The sequence below is a fragment of the Malania oleifera genome, chromosome 5 (assembly GCF_029873635.1).
Source record: "Malania oleifera isolate guangnan ecotype guangnan chromosome 5, ASM2987363v1, whole genome shotgun sequence".
Lineage (NCBI taxonomy): Eukaryota > Viridiplantae > Streptophyta > Magnoliopsida > Santalales > Ximeniaceae > Malania > Malania oleifera.
The window spans coordinates 59,593,941-59,610,285 of record NC_080421.1 but is presented as its reverse complement, the minus strand read 5'-3'; the positions used below and the strand labels follow the sequence as shown (position 1 = coordinate 59,610,285).

General features: G+C 37.4%; 1 protein-coding gene across 1 annotated transcript in view; it reads right to left on the bottom strand.

Moving 5' to 3' along the window:
• LOC131155469 (adenylylsulfatase HINT3) overlaps nt 1–16,345 on the bottom strand; it is an 85,073-nt gene that overhangs the window by 44,432 nt on the left and 24,296 nt on the right. Inside the window, exon 3 of the mRNA XM_058108635.1 lies at nt 2,205–2,262. Coding sequence (XP_057964618.1) covers nt 2,205–2,262 — 58 coding nt within the window. The remainder of the gene's footprint in view (nt 1–2,204; nt 2,263–16,345) is intronic.

Here is a 16,345-nt window from a genome sequence, read left to right as displayed (position 1 = left end):
CCTTGTTATTACTTGAACTCACACTTGTCTTGATTCCCAGCTTGATCAGCAACTAAATTAGCCTCCCGCTGCATATTGGGACCCTCATCCTCCAAAGAACTCCCTCTTAGGGAGTCTTTAAATTTCACATCCCTCCCATCATCTCGCTGCCCATCAGAAGAGGATATATGCTGCCACTCACACAAATCCCTTTCGCCAGAGATGATGTATTACAAATCTGATTCTCCTTCCCTTGCTCACTTTTCCCCAAGCCATACCTGCCGCTCTCCTTTTCAAAGCCCACTGTTGTAAGCCTCAGCTGTACAACTCTCACCACTCCCAATCTTCTAAATTAGCTAATGGGCTTGAGGTGAGGTCAACTGTACAGCTTCTTTGGTTGTATATTGCCCCCCTGGAGCATGGACCTGTGAAGAAGAAAAAACCTCATTCTGGCTTTGAATTAGATATCTCCAAAACCTTTAAAGCTCCCTCAAGAAGCCAACTAGTTGGAATTGGGCCAGATCTTCCTTAAAAGCCCCCAGCTTATTTCCAGCAATTAGGCCTGGGCCCAGATGAATCCCACTCCACCCTCTGGTACTTTTGCGATCAACCCCTTCCCCTCTGAATTCCTAGTTTTCCCAAAAACTCCTGGAACACTAGCCGCCACTAGTCTTGCATTCACTATTTGAGAACCTCCACAAGTCCTACATTGCTATCCACTCTTCGCTGTCTCTGAACAACCAGATAGGACCTTCTTCCAGCCCCAGAAGTTGTGATTCGTTGAATATTGAACCTCAACTGTATTCATTGTCTCCAAATCAAAAATTGCCTGCAACTCCTGAAAGAAGCTCTGCCAACCCTCCCCTTCCAGACCTTCTGGAATGAAAACCTCATGATCCTTACCATTCATTTATAAACCCAGCTCCAAAAAATTACCCTTCAAATTTGCTTTAGTAGCCAGCCAAACCTTTATCTTGCCAAACTTTCTCTAACAAGTGCTCTTCTCCAACTTCAAAATCGAAGTTAAGCACTCACAAACCTATCTAGCTGACAAGAGGGAAATCCTAATCCATTGGCTGCAAATCAGCGTTTTCTCTTCCAGGTGAACAAGATCCCCTACCCCAAGCTTTTCCAGTTGCAAACAGAAGGACTTTCTTTCAATCTGCACCGTTTTGTGGAAGTTTGACTTCTGTAACTATATATGATTCTATCAATCAAGATGAATGAAAGAAAACTCGAGGGGGGGATTGAGAGCAGAAATAGTTGAGCGAAAGCGAGTGCAAGTACAAGAGTGCAGTCACCATCCAATTGTCCATTCGCTGACTTTTTTACCACTCGAAGAATCTTTTCTCAGGGAGTACCAATACATTGGGGCAGCTGAATAAGAAAATCCACTGGCCTCTTATTTGCTCCTGTGAGGTAACCTTACGAGCCACTAAATTGTATTGACAAGAAGAAAGACCATGACTGAGCCAAATAATTACTTCCATTCAACTTTTATAAATTAATCTGAAGGGAGGGGTTATTTCCAAGATACACACAATCCATCCTGGCATTGATAGAAGTCGCACAACCTTCTGACATCTCCTAGAACAACAAAGGAATTGGTGGGTTTTTTTTGGGGGGGGGGGGGGGAGGGGGAAGAACTTCTAAATGCATGGTTCTGAGTTGGATTAAACTAATAAAACCAAAAAAAAAATTAAAGAAACACAGGCATGCATTAAAATCAGCGAACTGAAATCATTCAAATGCTGGCATCAATCATTCAGTCTTGAGATGTTGCTTGTCAATAGGCACAACCTTTATTGAAGGTTATCCAATATGTTCTTGTGGATTGGCTCTGATAGCAAGTTGAGTTTTGAACCTAGGAATCGAAATAAGATTCCTTAGCATGGAAGAATAGGGAGAGAGAGAGAGAGAGAGAGAGAAAGAGAGAACGTAAGTGTTGTAGCTCATCTCACACTATGACTCCTGCATTTATATTATCTCTGTGGAAAGTAGAACCATGCCCTTACTCCAAAATCTCTCATTCCAAAATATACAAGGAAATACAGCCATGCTAACAAGTATAAAGAATTTTGCACCAATAAATGAGCTAAAAAATGTCCCCAATGTACAAGATTCCTACGTCACACTGGGGCTATGCAAAGGCAAGCTTTCAGGTGCTAAAATCCAGTAAGAACTGAAAAAATTAAATGCAAAGTGATCACAGTGAAATTACTTACAGGTGCAGGAGTTGCTTCCAAAGTAGAAAAATGAGATTTTGGGATAATAAGAGAGTGCCTGGAAGAAAACAAAACGTACAAAGGCCAATATAAATAAATATGAAGACAATAGAGGGTACTACACATATTATTTAAGTAAATGGTGTCCAATAATAATAAAGATTCCCAGATAAAAGCAAACTCTTTAACCCTATTTATACACAAAATGTAATGGTAAGTGTTGGCCTAACAAGGCTTGATCTAGTTTTGATGATGACAAACCAAGGCATCTAATTGTGCTATCAAGTGTATTTGCAGGTATTACTATATAAAAGCACAATAAAAGATGCATAATGGAAAGCCATGAAGAACACAAGTAAATGAAAGATGGCTGCTGAAGGAAAGCTTCGATGAAGACCAAGCCTAAGGACATGAAGACCTAAATAGCGTATCATGTGTATTGTAAAATAGGTTTCATGTAATCTTAGTTGGTTTTTGTTATGAAACTCTTAGGTTATACATTTGGACCCTAGATACCTTTTAAGGATTTGGAAAATATTTTCACAAAGTCCAAATGTTATTTCAAAAGGTTAAAAATACTTTTGGGAATCAAAATTTTAAAGGAATATTGAATTTCAGAATGTTCGAGCGCCTAAGGGTAATGCTAAGTCGACCGAATGCAAGAGTCTGAACATACTGGTTTGGCATCAGAGAGTTTGGGCGACTGAATCACAGGTTCAGTCACCCGAATGGCTACTACCATTGTTAAAGTTCTAGACAGTGTTAGTTCGGGCTACCAAACCTCAAGCTTAGTCGACCGAATGGCTACTGCCAGTTCTGAAATTCATAAATTAACTGGTTCGGGCGGACCGAACTGCCAATTCAGTCGACTGAAGCGCAGCAATAAGTTTCGCAAACGGCCAAAAATCTTTTTGATTCTCAAATATAATGTTACCAAAACATGCACAAAGGGCTATAATTCAAACCTATGTATAATTAGCCAACCCTAATTGTGTTTTGCACAAAGATTACAACAATTTTAAATAGATTAATTATCCCTTGCGCCATTCTAGCTGAGTATATTTTTCTGAGTTGTTCTTTCAAGTTCAAAGCTTTCAAAACCCAGAAAATTTAGCCAATCTCCTTGAGCTTGTTAGCAAATATCTTTTGAGAGTATTGTAGAATGTTTATTATGTACTAATCTACTCTGGTTAGAGAGTTCTCTTTGTACAAAATCAGTTCTTGATTTCTTCGTGTAAACTGATGACTCTGTGATTGGGTTGTTGACAAGCGGAAGGATTGTTTTTTCTTTAGAGGCTTCTCCGCCTATTGAAGGAGAGAGGTGTCTTCACCTACTTGAAGGAGGGATTAGTGAATCCTCATAACGGGTTGCTTGAGACAAGGACGTAGGCATGGTTTCCAAACCTTGTAAAAAATCGGGTGTTACTCTCTCCCTTATCTCCTTTATTTTCCAAGAATATTTACTTTGATTTGTGAATGTTGTGAATGTTGTGAATACTCTTATTAATTAAACATTTGTTGTAGTTACGAATATAATATTGATTTAGCTGCTAGGAATTTTATTGTTTTGGTTTATTACTCATTCAAATTATAGCATAAACTTTTGTGTGGATTAGCATATTTTTATCAATATTAATCTGCTGTAAGTACTCTCAATATCTTGTAGTTTGATTGCATATTTAAATCTTAGCTCATACTCTTTAGAATTTAAGAATATAGAAATTGATAAGACTATTGTTTGAGAATACTACTATTTTTAAGAAGTTGGAGCACCTGTAGAATCAATTTTAAAATTAATTAAGCTTCCACGCATAAAATTTTAAAAAACCCAATTCACCCCACTCTTGGGATTACACCTCGACTTTCAATTGGTATCAGAGCGTAGGTTACAACAAATCCTAATAAGTAGTTGCACAAAGATCTAAATGGCAAACCTAGGTGTGTCCCATTTGATGAAGGTCAATCCTCCACAAGGCCTCCAATATTTTGCAGTGTTAACTAAACCTTTTGGAAACAAAGGATGAGAATTTTTCTACAAACCATGGATTGGAGAGCTTGGAGAGTTGTTGTCCAAGGAAATTACGTGCCTACAAAATTCACTAAAAATAAAGAAGTTCCTAAGGCTAAAAGTGAAATGAACGAAACAGACATGAAACTAATGCAAATCAACTCTAGTGCCATGAGTGCCTTATACTGTGCATTAGACACAAATGAATTTAATAGGATAATGGGCTATGAGAGTGCCAAAGAAAGGGAGAAGTTAGAAATGACTTATGAAAGAACCATAGACGTTAGCAAATAGTATGATAGACATGCTCACTAGTGAGTATGAAGCCTTTAGAATGAACCCTGATGAATCCATATCTAGTATGTACGCTAGGTTCACTCATATCATAAACTCCCTCAACGCACTTGGAAAGAACTACCCCACATATGAGATGATTAGAAAAATTCTCAGAGGACTCCCATCCATATGGGAACCTAAGGCCACAACAATTGCTGAGGGTAGAAATTTAAAGGTGATGACCTTAGACGAGCTCATCGAGACACTTCTCATATACGAGATGGCCATAAATGAAAGAGCAACTAAAAACAGCAAAGCTAAGAAAGCCATCACACTAAAAGCTTTTAAGGAAAGCTCAAGTGATGAGGAAGATGAAGCGATGGATGAAGAAGATACTGCCCTAATCACCAAATGACTCAGTAGGTTCTTTAAAGAGAATAAAAAATTCACTAGAAAATTTCAAGGATCTAGGATGGACAAAGGAGAATCAAGTAGAAAAGAAACAAAAGCAGAACCTCCTACTTGCTACAACTGCAAGAAGGTGGGTCATATTAAACCTGATTGTCCACAGCTCAAAAAGGATTCTAAGAAGAAGAAGAAGAAGAAGAAGGCTATGAAGGCCACAACTTGGGATGACTCCAGCTCAAGCAGCTTAGAAAGTCACTCGAGCGATCAGGAGGTGGCAAACTTCTGCCTTCTGGCACTAAATGATGAGGTACAAAACTCTTACTCTAACTTGTTTATTGAACCTATTGATGAATCCTATAATGAATCATGTGATAACATGCCCTCATATACTAAATTGCAAATTGAACTATTTAAATTACATAAAAGTTTTGTTAGGGTATCCAAACGAAACACCACACTGAAAAGTGAGAAGGAAGCATTAGTGACGGAATTAGAATCAAATCACATTTTTGAAAAGGAAAAAGACTCATACATTGCTACACTAGAGAATAAGACTATAAAACTGTCAAAAGAACTAGAAGACTTGAAATCACAAGCCACTTTTGAAAATGAGAAGGATTTAAAGATCACTAGTTTATAAAGAAAAGTAGAAGATTATTCTAAAATAATCTATAACTTCACAAATGGGAAAGACAACTTTGATAAGCTAGTTGGTTCTTAAAAGATGACTTTGGATAAAGGCATTGGCTTTAATGGAAAAGAAAATAAGAGAAAGAAGAATCTCTACATGGGTTATTTTGTAAGAGAATCTAAACATTATGCCAGCACTTCTTCAAACAGTGTGTAACACACACCATGTGTTTCTTATGCAAAAAGAAGGGTCATATTAAATTTGATTGCCTGTTTAAAAGAAAGAATGTCAAAACTAAAAAGGTGTGGAAAATTGAAGAAACATCAAAAGCTAACCTAAAAGGAACAAAGAAGATTTGAGAACCTAAGAAAGTTACTTAAATCCTTTTGTAGGTACGCTTTAGGTCGACCCCTTCTAAAGAAAAGTGGTACTTAGATAGTGGATGCTCAAGGCATATGACGGAAAACAAGTCCAAGTTCACATCATTAACACTAAAGCAAGGTGGACACGTTACCTTTGGAGACAACGCCAAAGGTAGGATTATCGGCATCGGCAAAGTTGTTAAGGAGCATTCTTTAATTATTGAGAACATTTTATTGGTAGAAGGTTTAAAACATAACTTGCTAAGTATTAGTCAACTTTGTGACATAGGCTTTGACATTACCTTTAAAAGTGTATTGTTGAGAATGCAGAAAAACACAAAACACTTTTTATTGCAAATCGTTGTGAAAACGTGTCTCAAGACGTAAAGTGTTTTACAGCCTTGAATGAATCTAGCTGGTTAAGGCATAGGAGACTAGGACATGCAAGCATGGATCTCCTATCAAAGTTAGTTAAGAAGGATTTAGTCAAGGGTTTACCCAAAACTAAATTCATGAAAGACAAAATTTGTGATGCTTGCCAACTTGGAAAGCAAGCCAAGACAAGCTTCAAAAAGAAGCAATTAATATCCACTGGAAGGCCATTGGAATTAATTCATCTTGATCTATTTGGCCCTACAAAAACACAAAGTCTAGGAGGAAAACAATATGCAGTTGTCATAGTAGATGACTACACCAGGTTCACCTGGGACTTATACTTAGTCTCCAAAGATGAAGTGTGTAAAATGCTTACCAAGTTGTGTAAGAAACTCAAAAATGAAAAGGGTCATGGCATTTTACACATCCGAAGTGATAGAGGTGGAGAGTTTAGAAATAAAGATATTGAAAACTTTTGTGATGAAAATGGCATTTCACACAATTTTTCAGCACCTCCATCACCTCAACGAAATGGAGTTGATTTGAAAGAAATAAAATTTGGAAGTTAGTTCCTAGGCCAAATGATCATTCAGACATAGGGACTAAATGGGTATATAGCAACAAAAAAGATGAAAATGGCATTGTTGTCCGTAACAAGGCTAGACTAGTCACACAATGTTTCAATCAAAAGGAAGGTATTGATTTTGAGGAAACCTATGCACCAGTAGCTAGAATGGAAGTCATTCGCATGCTACTTGCCTATGCATCCCACAAAAACTTCAAACTCTATCAAATGTATGTGAAGAGTGCATTTCTAAATGGTTTCATAGATGAGGAAGTCTATGCCAAACAACCCCAAGGTTTTGAAGATTTCCATTTTTCAAACCATGTGTTAAAATTGTCGAAAGCCTTTTATGGTTTAAAACAAGCTCCTAGAGCTAGGTATGAAAGACTGAGTGGTTTTCTGCTAGAAAATGGATTCTCGAGAGGAAAGAAGGATAGTACTCTCTTTATCAAAACCCAGTAAATGATATGCTCATCATTCAAATTTACGTTGATGATATCATATTTGGTGCCACGAATGAGGATCTATGCAAAGAGTTTGCTAAATGCATGCAAGACAAATTTGAAATGAGTATGATGGGCGAACTTACATTTTTTCTTGGACTCAAATCAAGCAAGCCTAGAATGGCACATTCATAAACCAATCAAAGTATATAAAAGACCTACTCAAGAAATTTGATATAGAAGGTGGCAAGGCATTGGGAGCACCAATGAGCACTTCCACTAATCTTGATAAGGATGAGCAAGGGAAATCGGTAGATATCAAGTACTACCGAGGTATGATTAGGAGTCTCCTCTACGTAACAGCTAGTAGACCAGATATCATGTTCAACATTTGCATGTGTGCTAGGTTTCAAGCCTCACCTAAGGAATCATACCAAATAGCTATTAAAAGGATTTTATGATATCTGATTAGTACTATAGACTTAGGTTTATAGTATCCAAAGGACACATCCCTTGAAATAATCAGCTACTCTGATGCGGACTATGCCGGGTGCAAAATTGACCGCAAGAGTACAAGTGGTACGTGTCACTTCCTAGGACGTTCTTTGGTATCTTAGTTTTCCAAGAAATAGAATTTTGGGGCTTTATCTACCACTAAGGCTGAATATGTTGCCGCAGGCAGTTGTTGTGCTCAAGTATTGTACATGAAGCAACAACTTAAAGACTACAAATTGAATTATGAGTCTGTGCCAATCAAGTGTGATAATACCAGCGCCATAAACATCTCTAAAAATCCAATATCACATTCAAGAACAAAGCACATAGATATAAGACATCGTTTTCTCTGAGATCATGTGCAAAAGGAGAATATTAGTCTTGAATTTGTGAGCACAAATGAACAATGGGTCGATATATTCACGAAACCCCTTCAAGAACATCGTTTCATCTTAATAAGATGTGAATTAGGCTTATTGCATGCTAGGGAAGTAGTTTGAGAAGAATTAGTTCATTAACTTAAGTATTTCAGGGTAATTTCAAGTATTTTGAAAATTTAGGACATTCGGGCGACTAAATCCCTTGTCTAGTCAACCGAACACCTACTGTGTTAGGTGTTTTTAAAAATCCAGTACGTTCGTGTGACCGAACTACTCATTTAGTCGACCGAACCGCACAGATATAAAAACTTAAACTCGCATAAAAGCCCTAACTTTTGCCTCTTTAGTTCCCCGAACCCTATTTCTCTCTCACCCGAACATGCGTCTCAACCTATTTGAACCTTTTACACTTCAATTTATCTTCCTAAACTAAGATCTAATCTTCAATTTCTCTTCATAATCTCATATTTCATCTCCAGATTCGTGTTTTCTCTGCATTCGAAATCCAAAACCACGCCAAGAGCCAAGAGTGTTGCATGCAAAACTCCCTCCTCAAGTCAAGATGACACTGAGTTCATTCATCAATGGCTTTTGAATCCAAGAGCTAAGAAAATATACAATGAGCATCTTCGCTCTTTGGAACCTATTCTAGGTAAGATTCTTGACATTCCATTCATGCAAGAACATTTTCCAAATATTCTTTGTATGTTTTCTGATTTAGGTTGGGATAGGTTTGTAACTTATCAACCCCAAGGGGTATATCAAATCTAGTACGCCTCTTCTATGCTAATTTAGTAAGGGAAGGTAACCAATATACTACACAAATCATGTCCATAACCTTTACGCTCACTCCCATCAACATTGTTGCAAGGTTCAACCTTAGATGTGGAGATTTTGAGTGTTCTAGAGTAGGACCTAGTTGGATAATGGAACATGATTTCACCCCCCAAGCCTCTTTGCCTCTTGTTTTAACTGAGCCAAGCAATGATTTTGGACATTCCCCGTTATATAAAAATCTGACTCTTGAAGCCAAAATAACATCCTTCCTAGAACCGGGTCTTGGGATCACATGTCTTATCTGGATTGTTTTGTGATGTAGCGTCTGAATCTTCCCTCTCTCATCATAAAGTGGATGATCGTCAAAGAGGAAACCTGTAGAATCATTCTTCCTTATGGAGGGGCTTTAAACCTCATTTTTGAACATCTTGGCATTGCCCGCCCTTCCACTTTATTTGTTAGAATAAAAACATCTGATAAATTCTCATCAACCACTGTTAAACAAATGGGCTATGAGTTGGATGGTGTACTTGGTTGGTTCCTTAAAAACCGTCAATTTCCGCGTGATGATGTGAATGTACGCATGGAGGAGGAACGTGAATATGCGCATAGGGATGATCCACACCATGAGCAGCCACCTACCCCTGCTGTTACAGCCACTGCTCCTCCTGATTATGCCTCCATTATAGGAACTCTAAATAATCTTCGTCGGCATATGGACTTCAGATTTGACACTATGCAGCGAGATATTCACAGTAACTTCAGTTCCGTCAATCAGCGCCTCGCAAGGATTGAAAGCAACATGGGTAGTGCTTCCTCATTTAAAGGGAAAGCACCCATGGAAACCAGCTCAAGTGAAAAGGACGAAGAAGAGGGTGAAGATGATGATAAGGAGGATGAAAGCTCATCCAGTGGAGATCCTATCGATGAGGACTAGATGAGAGTTTTGCTAGTTATTAGAAAGAGAGATCTTTGAAACTTTTTGTAACTGATTGTACTTTAATTGTACTTGTTTCAGTTCGTGTTCGGTTGAAAACAGCATTGTTATGTATGATTATCTCTATTAATAGATATATGCTTGTTTTGCAACCATTATGAGTTCTATGTTGAAATGCTGACTGTGTATGCATGCTGATTGCCGAATGTTGGTTGTACTATAATGCTGAATTTTTGTTGAGAGTTTTTTTGCGGATGTCCAAAGGGGGAGAATAATAAGCAAAATGAAATTTTTAAATGGTAAAATAATACTTTTGATTTCTATGTCAAAAGGGGGAGAAATTTTTAAGCAAAATGCAAAAACTATTATAAAATACCTTTTTGAATTCTAAGTAAAAAGGGGGAGAATTTTTTAGAAGAGGAGAGAATTTAATCACAATTGAGCTTAAACAAATATTTTTACATTGCTTATTCTTTTGATTATGCTTATTGTGAGGGGGAGCCTTATCAAGGCTACCTCATTTTGTTCCTTGTTTGTCATCATCAAAAAGGGGGAGATTGTTGGCCTAACAAGGCTTAATCTCATTTTGATAATGACAAACCAAGGCATCTAATTGTGCTATCAAGTGTATTTACAGGTAGTACTATATAAAAGCACAATAAAAGATGCATAATGGAAAGCCATGAAGAACACAAGTAAATGAAAGATGGCTGTTGAAGGAAAGCTTGGATGAAGACCAAGCTTAAGGACATGAAGACCTAAATAGCGTATCATGTGTATTGTAAAATAGGCTTCATGTAATTACACCTTAGTTGGTTTTTGTTATGAAGCTCTTAGGTTATATATTTGGACCCTAGATACCTTTTAAAGATTTGGAAGATATTTTTTCAAAGTCCAAATGTTATTTCAAGAAGTTAGAAATCATTTTTGGAATCAAAATTTTAAAGGAATATAGAATTTCAAAATGTTCAGGCGCCTGGGGCTAATGCTCAGTCAACCGAATGCGGGAGTCTGAACAAACTGGTCTGGCAACAGAGAGTTTGAGCAACTTCAGTCAATCGAATGGCTACTGCCATTGTTAAAGTTCCAGACAGTGTTAGTTTGGACGACTAAACCTGAGGTTTAGTAGACCGAATGTGTTCAGACAACCGAACTTGGAGTTCAATCGACCGAATGGCTACTGCCAGTTTTGAAATTCATAAATTAACTAGTTCAGGTGACCGAACTGCCAGTTCAGTCGACCGAAGCGCAGCGATAAGTTTCGCAAACGGCCGAAAATCTTTTTGATTCTCAAATATAATGTTACCAAAACACGCACAAACGGCTATAAGTCAAACTTACCTATAAATAGCCAACCCTAATCGTGTTTTGCACAGAGATTACAACGATTTTACACTGATTAATTATCCCTTGCGCCATTCTTGCTGAGTATATTTTTCTGAGTTGTTCTTTCAAGTTCAGAGCTTTCAAAACCCAGAAAACTTAGCCAATCTCCTTGAACTTCTTAGCAAATATCTTTTGAGAGTATTGTAGAGTGTTTATTATGTACTAATCTACTCTTGTTAGAGAGTTCTCTTTGTACAAAATCAGTTCTTGATTTCCTTGTGTAAACTAACGACTCTGTGATTGAGTTGTTGACAAGCGGAAGGATTGTTTTTGCTTGAGAGGCTTCTCCGCCTACTGAAGGAGAGAAGTGTCTCCACCTACTGAAGGAGGAATTAGTGAATCCTCATAGCAGGTTGCTTGAGGCAAGGACGTAGGCATAGTAGCCGAACCTTGTAAAAAATCGAGTGTTACTATCTCCTTTATTTTCCAAGCATATTTACTTTGATTTGTGAATGTTGTGATTACTCTTATTGATTAAACATCTGCTGTAGTTATGAATATAATATTGCTTAGCTGCTGGGAATTTTATTGTATTGGTTTATTACTCATTCAAATCATAGCATAAACTTTTGTGTGGCTAAGCATATTTTTATCAATATTGATCAGCTGTAAGTATTGTCAATATCTTGTAGTTTGATTTCATATTTAAATCTTAGCTCATATTCTTTAGAATTTAAGAATATATAAATTGATAAGACTATTGTTTGAGAATACTGCTGTTGTTAAGAAGTTAGAGCACGTGTAGAATCAGTTTTGAAATTGATTAAGCTTCTGCACATAAAATTTTAAAATACCCAATTCACCCCTCTCTTGGGATTACACCTTGACTTTCAGTTAGTTAGCTGATGCTCATTGACTCCTGATGTGATACCCGGGGACATTTGACCCCGGTTGTCCTAAGTGCCCTCTTAGAATTACTTTCCAACATATCTTATGCCCAGGAATAAGATTACTGTCTCACAAGCACATTTTTGTTCAGTTGTCAGGATTCTTATGAATATTAGATTCAGCTTTTTTTTTTATATAGAAAAAGAAATTCATTAGATAAAGAAGGAATTTACAAGCAGGAGAGAAGACATCTCCTTAGCAAAGTCTGATAAAATCCTCAGAAAAACCAAAAAATAATAAAATTGCAAAAATAAAAAATGACAAAAGAAACTCAAGATGCCCTAAGAAGAGACTTTCAATCGCACTGAACATCTGAAACACACATTCCCTTGAACTTTCCAAAGCCCATGTACCATAAAGAAGCCATAAAAAGAATCATTTCCCACACCAACCAATATTGTTACTTCTTCTCTGCAAATATACGCGCATTATGTTCCTTCCACAAACCCCAAAACACTGCAAATAAAGCAAAATTCCATAATGCAATTCCTCCCTTCTTCCCCCCAAACCCCACAAAAGAAATTGCCAAGAATTCCTCCACTGTATTAGGACAAACCCAGCTTTCTTCAAAGTAATTGAATAATTTGTTCCAAACCTTCCATGCAAAATCTCTGTGCAGAAAAAGGTGTAAAACAAACTCTGAACAATTAAAGCAAAGCATACATAGATCAGGAAGGGGAGCCTTTAAAGGTCTCCTCATCTGCTACAAGTCATTAGTATTTATCCTATTAAGTAAAACCAAACAAAGAAAAGCTTTGATTTTAGGGGGCGTACTTTGACCTCCTATATAACCTTGTAAAGAGGAAGAGAGAAATTGGTCCCAACCAAGAATTCAAATAAATATTTACAAGAATAGACTCTCGAAGAATCCAACCAATATCGACTATCATTTTCAGAAGATACCCTACAATTACTCAACATAATCAATAAAGAAGATAATAATTTTCCTATCATTCAAGGCTCTCCTGAAATGAAAATCCCATGAGGGTAAAGAACCGCCCAAGCCCACTCTAAATGAAGAAATGGGATCATTTTGCCATGAGCTAAGCGACAAAGGTAAGGAAAAGAGGTGGACAAAACAACATTCCCCATCCATAGATCTTTCCAAAAACGAATATTACAAACCTTACCCAAAACAAATTTAGTATGGGGAATAAAATGAGGGTAAATCTGAGATATAGCTTTCCACAAACTTTCTGAAGAGCATCTAAAACCCAAATTAGTATCCCATCCATTCCCATCAAGTCCAAATTTAATTTTGTTTTTTTTTTAGATAGCAAAAGAAGAGATTTCATTGATACCAAAACCTCTTAAAAACTCTCTTAAAGCAACAGAAGCCAACACACCATAAAAAGTCCAGGTAACAAACCTTCTCCCACACCAGCTACCAATTCAATTTTCTCCCTGGAAAAATTTGTGCTTACCTCCAACCATAATCCCCACAACACTGCAAAAATTCCACATTTCCAAAGTGCAACCCTCTTCTTCCTTCTACCAAACCCTTTAAAAGAAATGGACAAGAATTCCCCCCACCAACATCAAGCAAACCCAAGAATCTCCCATCATGCCAAGAAATTTATTCCAGATTCTCCAAGCATAATCAGTGTAAAAATAGGTGAGGTGCCGTTTCAGAATTCAAATAACATAGCACGCAAACATATGGAGATAAGGCCTTCAAATTGTAATGTCAACTAGAATTTTTTTATAGCAAAAGAAGAATTTCATTAATAGATTAAGAATATACAGCCAGGAGAACAAGACATCTCCTTAACATAGTATGGAAAATCCAGGAAAAAAAACAAAGAAAAAACCTGAAAACTCGAAAAAACAAAAAAAAAACAAAAACAAAAAAAAAAAAAAAAAAAAAAAACCAAAAAAACATAAAAAACAAGTCCAAGCTAACAATCCAGCACAAAACGCCATTCGCAATGAATGTCTGAAAGCTCAACCCCTCAAAATTCCCTGCCCCACACACCAAATAAGAGCCAAATAACATATCTTTTCCCAAACCAACAAATGTGATAACTTTTTCCCTAGGAAAATATGCGCATTACACTCCATTCACAACCCCCAAAAGACTGCACAAAGAAAAAAAAAACACACACATTTCCTGGGCGCTGCCATTTCCTTTTCTCATCAAAACCAGCAAAAGAAACTGCCAAAAAATCCTCCACAACCTCTGAGCTCACCCAACATAAGCCTAGAATACCAAATAGCTTAATTCATACCCTCCAAGCATAATCACAATGAATGAACAACTGCGATGCAGATTCTGAACAGTTAAAACAAAGAACACAGACATCTGGAGATAGAGCCATCAAAGTTCTCCTAACCTGCAACAAGTTATTGGTATCAATTCTATCAAGCGCAACCAACCAAATAAAAGCCTTGATTTTAAAGGGAACTTTGGCCTTCCAAATGAATCTATAGAGAGGAAAAGATAAATTAGACCTATTCAGAAAATCATAAAAAGATTTGCAAGAGTAAACCCCCAAATGATCCAAAGACCAAGGCCAACTATCCTCCTCTAAAGAAAAAACGGCAGTTATTCAACAAGACTAACAAAGAGGATAGCTCTACCAACTCCCGTCTTTTAAAATTCTACAAAAGTGGAAATCCCAATAAAGCAAAGGACCACCTACATCAACAACCTGCCCTGAGCTCAAGCGAAATAGGCTTGGAAAGGAGGTTGACAAAATTGCTTTCCCCAACCAAAGATCTTTCCAAAAACAAATATTACTACCTCTTCCCACCAGGAGTTTAATATGGAGAATGAAGACGGTATAACTCTGAGAGAGAGCTTTCCACAGACTCTGAAGAACATCTAAATCTCAAATTAGTATCCCACCCATTCTCGTCTAATCCGTACTTATTTCTAACAACTAAATGCCACAGGATAATTCTCTAGCAGCAACCGCCAAAGCCATTTAGCCAAAAGAGTTGCAATTTTAGACACCAAGTTTCCAATACCCAAACCACCCTCCTCTTTAGACCTACCCACCACTTCCCAACTTGCCAAATGATCCTGAAAACCCCCTATCCCTGACGACAAGAGTCCCTCATTATCTTCTCAATCTTGCTAGCAACCCCCATTGGAATCTTAAAAATTGACACCAAAAAAAAAAGGTATAAAGGGATACTAGAAAGACAAGCCTAGATAAGCATAATTCAACCACCGAGAAAGAAAAGAGCACCTTTCCACCCATCCAGTCTCTTAGAAACCCTTTCCACGACCAGATCCCAAAAGCTGACAGGTCTAGGGTTACCACCCGAAGGAACCCTAGATAGGACAACGATCAATCCGAAACATTAAAACCCAACTCACATTACAACCCACCTCCACAGACAACTCCCTAGGACTCTTGACATGCGTATTGATAGCCTCAATACCGCTCTTCCCCATATTAATCTTAAGCCAAGATATCTTCTTGAAAACGTGAAGAAGACCCAAAATATTCATAAAGGAGGGTCTATGATCCTCTAAAAAGAAGATAGCATCATCGGCAAACTAAAGGTGTGACACCTTGATCCCCTCTTTCCCCACCTCCAATCCTTTTACTAAACCTCTATCCACTGCCCTATTCACCATCCTACTCAAGATACCAACCACTAAAACAATCAAAAATGGTGAAAGAGGGTCACCTTGCCCAATCCCTCTCATAGCCTTAAACCTAGATTTAGACTCTTCATTCACTAAAAACAACTAGCTCACATTATGCAAGCAGCCTCTAATCCAACGCTGCCATCTCTCACCAACCCCTTCCTCACAAAAATCTTCTCCAAGAAATCCAATTCACTCTATCATAAGCTTTCTGGAAATCCTACTTAAAATGTATTTCCTTCTTACTTCTTTGAATATCCTCAACAACCTCCCTGGCAACCAAAATGGTATCCACAAATTTGTCGACCCCACAAACGCACTTTGAGACTTCGAAATAGTCCTATCAAGCACCGCATTCAAGCTATAAGCTAAAACTTTAGTAATGACTTTTTTAATAGAAAAAGAAATTCATTAATAGGAAAAGAATTCAACTTTATTGTGATTTTATAAACGCTAGAAACTAAGCTAATAGGTCTATAGACCGACATCTTCATAGATTTATTCTTCTTCAGCACTAGAGTTATGAAATTAGAATCGGTACTCTTGCTTAAAATCTCATTCCCATAAAATTCAACAAAGACTTTAAGCAAGTCGGCGTTACCCACCTCC